The sequence below is a fragment of the Canis lupus genome, chromosome 7 (genome assembly GCF_003254725.2).
Source record: "Canis lupus dingo isolate Sandy chromosome 7, ASM325472v2, whole genome shotgun sequence".
NCBI classification, from domain to species: Eukaryota; Metazoa; Chordata; class Mammalia; order Carnivora; family Canidae; genus Canis; species Canis lupus.
The window spans coordinates 26561203-26575027 of NC_064249.1; the positions used below are offsets into that span (position 1 = coordinate 26561203).

Genomic DNA, 13825 nt, shown 5'->3' on the forward strand with positions numbered 1-13825 from the left:
AGAGGAAAGCCAGGAGATAGTTGAGCAGTGCTGAAGTAAAGGGCAGCGCTCAACAAGACATGGTTATGGTATAAAATGGAAGACTCAGAATTGCCCATTGGATCAGCTGTTTTGTCTCAACCAAAAGCAGTCTTAGTACAGTAATGTGGCAGAAACAAGACTGCAGTGGGCTGAAAAGTGAAAGAGACGTGAGAAAGAAAAAAAGGGAAATCTAAATGTTGACTCTACATCAACTCATAGAGGGCTCAAATAAATCAAGGAAATGGAGTCCCTCAGAGATGCAGATTCCACAGCAGACATTAGGGTGTGCCTCACCCTCCACTACTATGTTTAGTTTGTAGAAGAGACTTGGAAATCAATTTAACTTTAATAGTAACCATGATAGAGAAAAAACCAGCAAAATGGCAACATACAGACTTAAGGCAGTATAAGGAAAAAGCCCTTTATGATCCTTTGGTGATAGAGCAATTCAAGAGTTGACTGCATATTCCTAAGCCTCGGGGTTTGCTTAGCAGCAGCTAACAAAGTTATCTCCTTTTCCTCTTCTAGTAGCCACTATTGTAGGTCACCACCAAGCTGTTACCAATGAAGGACTCACAGCAGTCAGCTGGACTCACCATACTCTAGAACTCTGCTGTTCAATACAGTTACTGGTAGCCAAATGTGGCTATTTAAATCAACATTTTAATTAAAATTTAATTTAACTTTCATTTCTTTTCTTTTGTTTTGTAGGCCACATTTAAGCTACTCAACAGATACATGTGGCTGGTGGCTACTGTATTGGACAGCACAGATTATAAATTATTCCATCCCTTCGGAAAGTTCTACTGGACAGCACTGCTCTGGAATTAAGTTAAGCTCTTTCAGAATGTCCTTTTATACTACCCCAAGAAGATTATGAACACTTGCCAAGAGTCCCAAGAGTACAGCTTATCACATCCCAGCTTGGCTCCATCTAATCAGATTGAAGCCAAAAGGGAAAAAAAACTACATAATGTCAATTCCCCCTGCAAGATCTTCAGTGAAGTCACAGGCTAAATATTACGCAAGAAAATCCTCCAGGATTTGGGGGCCTATCAAAGAAGGATGACTCACCTTCTAAGATCCACTTCAGAGATGAAGATAATGTTCAAAATAACAGATTTGAGAATGAAAGAGAAAAGTAGAAGTCTGCTGATTTTTAAAATGGTGCTTAAAACATTAGAATTCATAACTTATTTGAATAGGTGATTTTTTTAATAGGTGATATTAATGATGCCCTTGCAAGTTGTTCAACCCTGTATTTCTACTTGATACCAGTCCCAGTAAAGCAACCAAGCATTTAATTCCTGAATTTGTATATGAGTCAAAAGAATCATCAATCTTGTTATAATACCCAAAATTTGATTCCATAAGAGAGAGAACATTTTTGTGTTAAAGAATAGGAACTAAAAACACCCTTATGATATAATATAATTATGTATTAGGAAAAAAAAAGGGAAAAAAACACATTGCTCTGGAATTTGATGCCAAGGTTTCCATATACCACCACCTTTAATAAAATGGCAACAGGGGTACCTGAGTGGCTCAGTCAGTTAGGCATCTGCCTTCAGCTCAGGTCATAATCCCACATTGGGCTTCCTTGTTTGTTGGAAGCCTGCTTCTCCCTCTCCCTTTGCTGCCCGCCCACCGCTTGTGCTTGCTCTTACTCTTTCTCTATCAAATAAATTAATAAAATCTTTTTTTAAGTGGCAACAAAGGCACTCCAGAGGATCAGAAAAGAGATACCATGAATATTACAACCAATAGAATTTTCCTGGTACTCATATAATAAGGAACTGAAATCTGCACACTTTCAACTATGAGAAAACAGGTGCTGAGACCTACCCAGCAGATTGAAAAACGGACTTGGTCTGCCACTCACAGCATAGAGATATTACTGTTGATGGTCTATATCTAGAGCCTATTTTTCTTTTAAACAATTGGACTGTATAGGTTATAGACGGAAGGCAAATTGTGCCCATGAAACAAATGAAGAAGAGCACAAGAAATATGAAAGTTCACTTTCCAAGGCATTCAGCTAACAAGCTTGCCTTTCTATTCAAATATAGCAGGGTTACAGAGAAAGAGGGGTAGTGAATAAAAGAACAATTGGAGTAGCTTTTGTTTTCTTAAATAACAAAACCTAGTATTGTGTAAAAAAAAAAAAAAAAAGAATGTAGAGTTGGTTTTTTTTTTTCAACAGAGATAATCAATTAAAATCCTTAAGTCCTGAGGTAAGTTGATGTTTTCTTCTGAAATATTGGACTTTTAGATTCAGAAACTATAATATAAAGATCAAGCTTTCAAAAATCAGGAAATTCCAAAGCAAGCCTACAGCAGTGCTTACTTGGATACATTACACATGGTACATATTTTACGGTCCATGTTTGACAAATAGCTGGGAGATGAAAAAAAATTCCACACATTCAGCATGGCAGAGTAAGGCCTACAGCAGAAAGGGGAAGTCTGGGCACTACTCTGAGAATTAATATTCTGTTAATCTAATTTTAGCAATTTGTTTTCTTTTTTTTTTTTAATTTTAAGAAAAGTTATCCCAACCTTTTAAAAAGATTTTATTTACTTATTCATGAGAGAAACAGAGAGAGAGAGAGAGAGGCAGAGACACAGGCCGAGGGAGAAGCAGGCTCCATGCAGGGAGCCCAATGTGGAACTCGATCCCAGATCCCGGGATCACGCCCTGAGCTAAAGGCAGACGCTCAACCACTGAGCCACTCAGGGATCCCTAAAATGTCATCCCAATTGAAAAAAATATATATGTGTGTAAAATGCTATGTCCATCAACATCCTATAAATCTGAGAGGTGGATCCCCTTTTTTGGCAACTCTCTAAATATCTCATGAAATAAATGCTTATTTTCCTCAACTCCAGACCTTAATTTTCTATCTTTGGAACTTAAAAATACTTACATAATTGTCTTCAAATATGGCTTGACTTTTCTTCTTTGATGGAAACAGCATTCCTGCCAACTTTAAAATTTATAGCTACAACCATATTTTTTTAATTTTTAAAAGCACAAAAAAAAAATACCACAACCCCTTAAGTGATTTTGAAATGAACATTTCTTCATATTTATAATTGTCCCATGTCACACTGAAATGTACTCCAACTCAGCATACAAATGGAAAGAACATTCACCTCTGAGTCGTGTTTAGAGATAATATCAGCAACTAAAAAAATTTTCCAGTGGCAATCATACTCCAATCATGATAAATTTCATAACAAAGTAAAATGGTACACCTAAAGTAATCAAATTCCTCTGTGGATCTGTGTGTGTGTGTGGAGGGGGGGCACTTTCTCACTTTTATAGACTACACCACAGTTTTCAAAAGCACTTTCCCATAACTTCATTAATTTGATCTTCCAACAATCCTGAAAGGTACACAAGACAGGGATTATTTATTATTCCATTTGATAGAGCAGTAAACTGAGATACAGAAAGGCTAAATGACTTGCCAAAACCCAAAGCTCACCAGTGACAAATCCTGGAAAAATTATCCAGACTGCTGACTCTTAGGCTAGTCCTTTAAAAGAAAGTTGAGATGTGCAGTTTAAATTAGATGAAAAATGTGCATAGTTGCTAGGTGCCTAAAGCAGTTTGAACAATGCTTCTTTTTTCTCCCTCAACATCATAAAGGTTCAAGCCTATCTCACTGCTGGGAAAATGGGGCAGTCACCTGGATTACAGAGAGACTGCATCAAAAAGTTGAGTTTGAAAGTATTTACATTTGCAAAATTATATGCTGTTGGAAACCTAGTCAATATAATAGTGAACAGTTTATGACATAGAAAATATTGTAACTCTAGACCATTTATCTTTAAAAATAAATAAGAGTATGGGGCACCTGGGTGATTCAGCTAGTTGAACAACCAAAGCGGTTTTGGCTCAGGTCATGATCTGAGGGTCATGAAATCAAGTCCCACATCAGGCTCCACACTCCAGGGAATCTGCTTGAATTCTCTCTTTTCTTCCTCCCCTACCCCAACCTACCCTCCTGCGTTCACACGTGATCTCTCTCTAAAATAATCTCTCTAAAATAAATAAATCTTTAAAAACAAACAAACAAATAAATAAATAAATAGATAAATGGATAAGGGGGGAAAGTTTCAAGAAGACTGACTATACGGATGAGATGAAATTGTAGCACTGATTACAAAACTTGTTCAAAGAATCGTGAATCCCTCCAAATTCCTTATGATTTTTGCTTCCTCGAATCAGGTACCACAACAGGGCAACATTGCAACATCCTTTCCACTTTTAAGCTATAGTGTCAAGTTTACATCTACATCTGCTACATTTTTATAAGAAACTAACAGGCATTTGTAACCAATAAAAATCAACATTAAAGGCAGCATTCCTGTTATTTCAAATGGCTCAAGGATTTGTTGTTCTTTTAAATTCCTCAAAGAAGCAAGTGAAGTAAATGGAGAACGTGTTGGCTTAACTTTTTACATGTGTTTCTCTCTACTTTTCGATTATTAGGCAAGCTCCTCAAGACAAAAACATATTTTTTTCTTTTTCTTATATATTTTCCCCAATAGCAACAAGTGTAGTGCTTGGCACCAGCCACATGGAGTTCACTGAGTGTGCTGGAGACTGGGCAGAAATTCTCAAATCCCCCCTTCCAAGGCCAGGATAGAGAGGTGTATCAGAGTCTAGGTTTCTTCCTACTGTGATTTTGTGTAAGGAAATGAGCACTGCACTTGGTGAGAGCCACAGGGGCTAAAAGAGAGGGGAGCAGGTCTATATGAAATGCCTGTGAGAAAACACCTATCTAGAAGTTGGAGTGGGTAGTGTGGCTAAAAAGACAACTGGCCAAAGGAACATATTCATCACTGTGTTCTAACAACTTTACACATAGGTTACAGAAATAGTTGAGGAAAACGAATCTACCACACGATGGATACAAAATATAATACACCCTTGGTTAAGCCATCATGATCACAGCCAAGTTTAGAATGAGACCATTTTCTTTTGGATAATTGGGCCTTTGCTCCCTAATACATGCCTATAAATTCCTCAAGCCACTGTTTGGTTTAGCTTACATGACCTACATATCTGTTACTTCTAAGTCAGAGTATAATTAGATAAATTTGTTTTACATTTTGTTATTATATTTTTCTATTTGTCCCTGTTCTTGAATATATAGTAATAGCACATAGGCCCCTTTACTTTGTATTTTATATAAAATAGACTGTGTTTTATATACTTGAAACCATGTATATGACACAAATATATTTTAGAGTTAGAATCAAAATTCCTTAAAAGCAAACAAAAACTGATTCTACTAAAGGCCAGGAAAAAATGGTAAATTCGGGGTCTTGAAAATGTCACATGATGAATAATCAACCCTAAATAACTAAGCATATGTATATGACAATATTTGTGAATATAGTAATAGAATACTAGAATATAACAGAATACATGTATGATAGAATAGTAATATATAGACAAGTATAAATAAAGTATACACACTTTATAGAAAAGAGCATGTTCATCCAAAAAGATTCCATCTAAGTTTACAAAGGGTAGTTTAAAAAAAAAAAAAAAAAACAGACCTCTATATTATGATTTAGGGATGTTAAAATAGCTTGTATCCTGTGAACTGCATTTGATACTTCAAATTTATGTGAGAAAGTGTTCCCAAACATATTTTAAATGTGCATCTGTTACTGCTTATCTATGAGAGTTCAAGTACAAACTGCAGACCATCATCCAAAAACAATGAATATCTAAGACACATATGACTTCACATGGCACGCAATGAAAGAGCCAACTACGTTATCGAGAAAACATGGCCTCATGGCCGTGAGGTTCAGACCTCCTACATGGTCGACTCAGAGTTAATCCTGACACAGAATGTGCTCTCAAGAGTAGTATGGTTGTAGCAGAAATTTGCAATGTGCATTCTCAACAAATCAGCAGGAGGAATGCATGCAGCAATCAAGTGTTTCACGTACTTTGCAAACCCAATGAAATCTTCATGATTGGTGTTGATGTAGGAGACTTGGATGTCAATCAATAATAGTACCTATAAGTCAAAGAGAAACACTTCAGTGAAAATGCATTGTAAATATTCTCAAACACAAAACTCAGTAATTGCCCACAAATTATTTATCTTCATTTAATTTTTAAAAAGGTCTTCAGTTAAAATGAAAAGTTGCATTAAGTCTTTTCATTAGACTCATAATTTTCACTCTAAATTCAGAAATTAAAAATCTACCTCAAAAGTCTGAGTCCCCCATGAAGACAAAGTATTATAGTTTATAGGCAGGTACTCTATGCCTATTTAACATAGAACCTAGAATTATTCTCATCTTCTAAAATGTAGGCATAATGTCCAAAAGGACATGTGTGTATCAGTGAGGAGCTGCTCAGAGCTTCCTGCTCCTGTAGACACTGTATTTTAGCCATGAAATAACAATATCACCTCTTGCTTTTCCTCTTCTCTTGTATCTCTTTAAGATCCTTCTAGGCAAGCAGAAGAAACATCTTATCAACCAACTCAAAAAGGCAATATACAAATAAATAGAAAACTTCCTTGAGATCACTAGGCTTCATTATCAAAAGCAAAACTTCATTCAGTTCTCTGCTAAGAGATCACCTCATCACCTCTTGGCCCATTCTATCTAACAGCACTCTCTTTATATCCTATTACTCTGCCTTATTTTCCTTTGTAGCACTACCACCAGCTGACATAATAAGTATCTACCTGTTCAGTATACAGGCCCCATCTGCCATATCCACTGCTCTATCTCCAGGGCCTAGAACATCATGCACATTCAATCAAGATTTGTCAAGGAATGAACTGAATGCATGTTCCAGTAAACACGAAATATGAAAATGTTCTAATCACAAGATGCTTATAAATGCTAAATAAGAGATCTGGAAAGTCCCTCTGTAGAAAACATTCTTTAAATAGGAGATAAGAGAACTTAGAACAAGAGAGGGTAGAACAACCAACCAGAAACTGTAGAAAGAGAATTCTAGTCCAGAAATATTCAAAATATAGTTCCTCTGTTTCCTTTTGTTCTCCCAATTGTGTTCCTTCTTTCTAGAATGCTGAGACTTGTTGATAGAAAAAAATACTTAAGAATCCCTGCCCATGGGGCATGTGGCTCAGTTGGTTGAGCGGCTGCCTTTGGCTCAGTCCATGATCCTAGGGTCCTGGGATCAAACCCTATGGGCTCCCCACTCTGCAGGGAGTCTGCTTCCCTCTCTCTGTCCGCCCCCTCAACTCATGCTTGTTCTCTCTCTCTTTCAAACAAATAGAATCTTAAGAAAAGGGGGAGCACCTGGGTGGCTCTGTTGGTTAAATGTCTTCTTTGGCTCAGATCATGATCCCAGAGACCCCCGATGGAGCCCCACATCAGGCTCCCTATTCAGCAGAGAGTATGCTTCTCCCCCTGTCTCCACACCTCCCAGCCTCATTTCTCTGATTTGCTTCCCTGCAAGACTGCAAGCAAGTTTCATGGAAGCTTACTTGACCACTTTATGCCCAGAATTTAGCATGATATACACAGTAGGTACCCAGTTAAGTATTTGTGGCTATAAATTTATTATTTTTACCAGCCATGAAGGAGACTTTAAAGGGAGCAATTTATTACCATATAATTATTTCATGGCCACTTATTATTGTCTTTCACTACCCAAAGCTATGAGCTCTGAGGCTTTGCTCTCATGGCTAATCTCAGCTGGTCATCTGATCAAATCTTGCTGTGAGTCCCAAGGGGACCTGACAAAAAGAATAAATGGATCACCCCAGATCCATCCCTACTACAAAACATAAAGTCAAGGTAAAGGCACTAATAGGTCAATAACATAATACTTGTATGAAAAAGTTTCATATTATAAGATACAATTTCATTTCTTCTCTTAATGAATAAAACTAAAGAGTTAGGAGGAATCATCATTATTAGATTATCTGTGGTATTGCCTCTATTCCCCCTACAATGAAGCCAGATTTTGTTAAATGTCATACTCCCAAATTCACTTGGCCAGGAGTCTGTATCAATAAACCATAATGTTTAAGCACAAATAAATTGTTGCCACCATAAAGAACAAAATATCTACATAATTCTCAACACTGCCAAAGGCTGTCATGAATATCTTGGCCGTTCATCCACATTAACTTGGACTACAGTATAGGAAAAAAGTAGAAAAAAAATAAAAACTATGGCTGCTCTCATTCATATTCCTGGAAACTGGGAGTCTGTGTTCATCCTAGGAAAAGAGCCAGGTCGCATGTGGGGGATGAAAAGGAAAATAGTACATTTTTTTCTCATTTTTTCACTTTCTCAGAGTTTCTCACTGCCTTTTTAACCACAGTTATTGAATATTTAGTTAAAGAAAAGTAAAGCTGCCTCTGCTAGCAGTAATCACCCACAAAGTCAGCCATTTTCACATGCAATTACATGTATGGAAACATCTGGTATAATAGGTACTCAGATTTTTTTAAATGCATTTTAGAAAAAAGTTCACAGACAGGTTTATGGTTTCCCATATTTTTTAATTTTGAAGAATTTCTCCCTACAAAGCTTCCAGAGCAGAGGTTAGTAATCATTTATTTAAAATTTTTAAAAACTGAAAAAACTGCAAGAACACTTCAAGGCACTTCTGGTACAGAGGCTGGAGGAAATGGGCCCCTCTCTGACCAGCTACTTCAGAAGCATCATATGACCCCCAAGCAACAGAGTTCAGAACTCATATGTGAGATCTACGCAAACTGATATATTCACATTATCAAGATCATGCATGTTTCTACTGTGCTGCATAGGTCTACATTACAGGCGTCAAGCACCAGCTTTTTCAAGGAGTTGACTGATTAACTGTCAGATTAGGCCATTTGAAATGGTCACATCACTTAGGAGAGAGCCACCTGCTCCATCCCCTTATCTCCCACTTGGGGGGATGAATTCATCATTACATCAGAGGGGCAGATGGAAGACAATTTCTCTGGAAATCACAAAAAGGCAATTCTTTCTCATAAGACACTATGTGTCATAGCTCTTTAGGAAAAAAAGATGATAACAACTAAAATTAATGAAGAACTAAGAGCTGTATTTGGATTGTTTCATTTCATGTTCACAAAATGGCTTTGAGTTAACCATCATTGTTACCCCCACTTTTTTTTTTAATTTTTTTTTCAAGTTATTCCTTTTTTTTTTAATTTATTTTTTATTGGTGTTCAATTTACTAACATACAGAATAACCCCCAGTGCCCGTCACCCATTCACTCCCACCCCCCGCCCTCCTCCCCTTCTACCACCCCTAGTTCGTTTCCCAGAGTTAGCAGTCTTTACGTTCTGTCTCCCTTTCTGATATTTCCCACACATTTCTTCTCCCTTCCCTTATATTCCCTTTCACTATTATTTATATTCCCCAAATGAATGAGAACATATAATGTTTGTCCTTCTCCGACTGACTTACTTCACTCAGCATAATACCCTCCAGTTCCATCCACGTTGAAGCAAATGGTGTTACCCCCACTTTAAGATGAGGAAACTGAAGTATATAAAATGTTGAGTACCTTGTTATTTACACAAAAAGTAATGAGAGAGCTTGGATTCAAACTCAGGCAGTCCGAACCGAAACCTACAGTCTTTTTTTTTTTTTTTTTTTTGAAACCTACAGTCTTAACAACAATGCTAAATTTCAGTATAACATTTTAGTAAAGCAAAAACTCTAAAACATGAAAATGAAGAAGTTAACAATTGCTTATAATTTATAATAATTGTACTACTTTTTCTCCAATACTGTTTTTACATTCCTAGGTGAGGAATGTAAAATGCCCTAAGAGTTAGGACATATTTTCCTTTGAATTTTATAAAGATATTAAATTAAAACAGTTATCTTACTGACTTAAAGTCAGGGGTATAGCTGATACTAGAATTTAAGTTTTCTTGGTCCAATAGCAGCTATGACATTAGATGTGTGGGGAATTTCTGGTGGCAGGATTTTATATCTGGCCCTACACTTCATTTCACTGGCCCATGAGTTAACATTGATTTGTTTATCTCCACTAAGTCATAAAGTCTATTTTTTCCTCTTTTGGCTATCGTAGCTATCCAAGGGTGTGGAAGCTGGAAAACAAGTGCAAACTATAAATAATGTTCAATTAACTTTCAAAGCACAATGATAAAAATTAGTAGCAATGTATCCCTTAGCTGGAGCAGAGAGCAAGCTGTTACTGAGTCACAAATATTCCAATGTACTGGGCCTCCATTCAGTCTCTTCACTTTCTGTTGCCACCCCTCCCCCACCCACCCGCCCCTTCCCTTCTCTGCATGCACCCTCTGGGGCAGGTTGCCTGTGTCTCTCCCCCTGCAGTTTGTCTCACTTTTCTATTTTGCCTTTCTCCTTTTTTCCCCCCCTAGGTCCCCCTCTCAGCCTTTCCAAATCACCTAAGCAGCACAAAAATCTTGGAATTCTAACTTCTAGAGACTTCTGAGATCACACAGACCAACATCCCAATGTCGTACATGAGAAAACAACAGTCCTGAGAAGTGATTTTCACAAGAACATGCTGTTATTTTGTGGAGAACACATGGCCTGAGTCCAGTGTCCTCTACATGCTGTCACAGCTGTGTCCTGGAATCCAAGAGCACTTGAAAACCTTTGTGCTTCCCATTATGATGTTTTATAAATAAGAATAAAATCCACCTAAATTTAAGAAGCTTTTATTATTTTCACATAGTCCTTAGCTTTTTTCTAATGACTTATCTTTACATAAAATAATCTTTTGAATTCATGGAACTAAATAGGATTAGAAGATAATTTTAAGGCCACTCCTTACAAGCCATATACATTTATTAAATAAAAATGTTTTAAAAAATGTTTAAAAGTGCTGTTCTTAAACATTGTTTTCCAATCACAGGTTTCATGGATAAGCATTTCAGAAAAGAAATCGAAAACACCAAACATTCTGCAGAACATTTTAGGAATTTATGAATATCCTGATACCTATTTGTGGGCCCATTAAAAGTTAAGAACCCCTGCTCAGAGAAAAAATGTTCTATGTTTCTGAATTCTTGGTTTCAAAGTGGGGTGTATACATGCTAGGGGCAAACACGATGATCCATGGAGCACTGAGGAAAAAGTAATGCAATTCCTATTACTGCTTTTGAAATATCATCCTTCTAAAGATTTTATACTTGTTTAACATACACAAGAGGTTAGCATAGCAACACATGTATAAAATCCATAAATAAGTAAAAATAAAAATAAAAATATGTGGTTGTTTCTCAGCTACTTTTTTCCATTCAGACACAGGCCAACTGTTGGAGGCCACCAGAAGACAGCCCTAGAGAAACCTTCTACTTCCTACCAGGACCTACCAGGACCCTGCCCACCACGGAAGCTTCCCCTCACCTGGTCTTTTGTCTTCCCTTCTCGCTCACGAATGTGGTTGGCTACAATCCTTTCAGTTTCCTCACAGAGCCTGGGGAAGTTTGCCAGCTGTTAAGAGAAACAGATCTGAGTGTTAATACTCAAAAAGTTATACTGCAAAAAAAGAAGCAGAGATGATAAATTATGTTATCTTACAGAATGTACATATTACAAATCTGGAAGCAAAAGTAAAATATACGAAAGAAGAATGGCAGAGTGACAGAAGGGGCTCTGCAAACTATAATCAAAATAACGATATTATATGATAGGAAACAACTAGTAGAGAAATTTCCTGAAGGAAAAAAAAAAAAAAACAACAACCAGAAACCCAAATACCATCTAGTACTATGCTCTAAAGAGTTGGCACTTAATAAAGTTCAAAGATAACAAAGATGGAAATGAGGATGAAAAAGAGAAAAATAACTCACATTTATAGAGTACTTACCATATTCTAGGCTGTGTGCTAAACACCTCATGAATTAGCTTATTCAAAATCCACAACAATCATAAAAGATTTTATTATTAACCCCATTTTATAGAGGAAGAAAGCAAAGCACAGAGAAGTTAAGTAACTTGCCCAAGAGTAAACAGCTCAGAATTGGTGGATTCCAATTGGATTCCAACCCAAGCTTTTAGACTCCAGAGCCCATCATCTTGTACACGAGTCTTTGAGAATGATTCATTCCATGAACCACAGAGATAACTTTTTTTAAAATTCTTTCCTAACAGATGTGTTTGTGTGTACATACTTTTTGGCAAAACTGTAGAAATAATTCATTTCAATCACTCATCCCATCTAAATTATGCCAATAATTGTCAAAAATTTAATTTGCAAAAGGGAATGAATTAATCATAGTTATTTTCAATGTAAGGAAGAAGAATGGGATGCTATGAGGAGGCTTAAGGAGGCCTAACCTAGAAGGGCTTAGTCAGGTAAAATTATACAGTTGTGGCAGAAATGGAGCTGTCTAGCATAGGAACACGTGTGAAGGCAATGTGGAACAGAAACAATGAATGGTAAAAGAAGCAAAGGTAGATTAGAGCAGAGAGTGAGGAGGATGGTTTGATGGTTAAGCTAGAAACACAAACAGGGATCAGATCAGGGGGATCCTTGCAGGCCTGCTATGAATTTTGGCTCCTGAGGCAATTCAGATAGGAAATGATGGTGACTGGGTCTGGGATGGCTGCAGTAGAACGGAGAGAAGGGTGCAAATTCATGACTTAGGACAGACCAAAGGTTATTTGCAATTCTTATTTAAAGGACTTACAAATTAATAACACTAATATCTCATAAAAACAGGCAAACAATATGACTTTATTAAAAAAAGAAGTTTAATGATAAATAAGCAGAAGAAAAATATTAAACTGCACAAATGACCAAAGAAATGAAAAGAAAGATAATAACTATTATGTTGTCAAACTGCTTTAATTATTTCCATAAGCCTTAATGCAGATGAGGGTATCCTGAAACTAGCACAGTTTAAATTTTCTGAGGAAGGGACAATGAGAATAATTTTCTGGAAAGCAATTTGGCAATATGTACCAAAAAATCTTAAAACCATCCATTATATATGTGTTGATCTAATTATTCCACAGGATTCTGAGATAAAATAATAAGGACATTCATCACAGCATTACTTGGAATAGCAACAATAAGACAAATGAATAAACAAAACTCTTTAAGCCACTTAAGTCTCTAACAATATAAAATAAAAGTTAAAGTAGATCCACTAATGGGATACAATTAACCATCCAAATAATATGCAATACCTAATTTTTCATTCTAATTCCTAAATAATATATAATAACATGGTAAAGTTTTTATAATACTAAGTGAAGAAAATCAAGGCACTAAATATATAATGTGATTACATTCAAGCAAACACACACATACACATAGTCACAGGCTACCATATACCCTTGATACCCTTCAAAGATATAGCCTGAGACCTTACAAATCTCAAAATTCTTGAGTAATATTGCAGCACCTAACATTTCTCCTGATTTTTAAGCAATTAGAACTAGGCCACCCTGAGATAAGGCTGCTCTGTGGTCAAACAAGGTCATTGTACACATCAACTTTACAGTATACATGATGCACATATTCTTAACTAGACAACAAACTGCAATTTTCATGGGAACCATCATAATCACAAATCACATATAAATATTAAGCCTCCTAAAGCTGCAAGTCTATTGTCTGTACACAGTAAAAGATCTACACAAAGACTACAAAATCTTCATAGGCATAACCTCTTTGAATGATGGGATTATACATAATTTCCATTTTTTTCTACATATGTCTCTATAGTCTCCAAATTTTTCTACAGTGACCATAGAGGGCTTGTATAACATCATAATAAAAGCACAGAGACTTGGCTGCCTTGATTACCCCCA

At 36.4% G+C, this 13825-nt stretch overlaps 1 protein-coding gene across 9 annotated transcripts in view; it reads right to left on the bottom strand.

Annotated features, from left to right (window-relative positions):
• DNM3 (dynamin 3) overlaps window positions 1-13825 on the bottom strand; it is a 555606-nt gene that overhangs the window by 317731 nt on the left and 224050 nt on the right. For all 9 annotated transcript variants that reach the window (XM_049112291.1, XM_049112288.1, XM_025430309.3 and 6 more), the window contains 2 exons: window positions 11411-11497; window positions 6001-6071 (listed from right to left, as the gene is read on the bottom strand). In XM_049112291.1, coding sequence (XP_048968248.1) covers window positions 6001-6071; window positions 11411-11497 — 158 coding nt within the window. The remainder of the gene's footprint in view (window positions 1-6000; window positions 6072-11410; window positions 11498-13825) is intronic.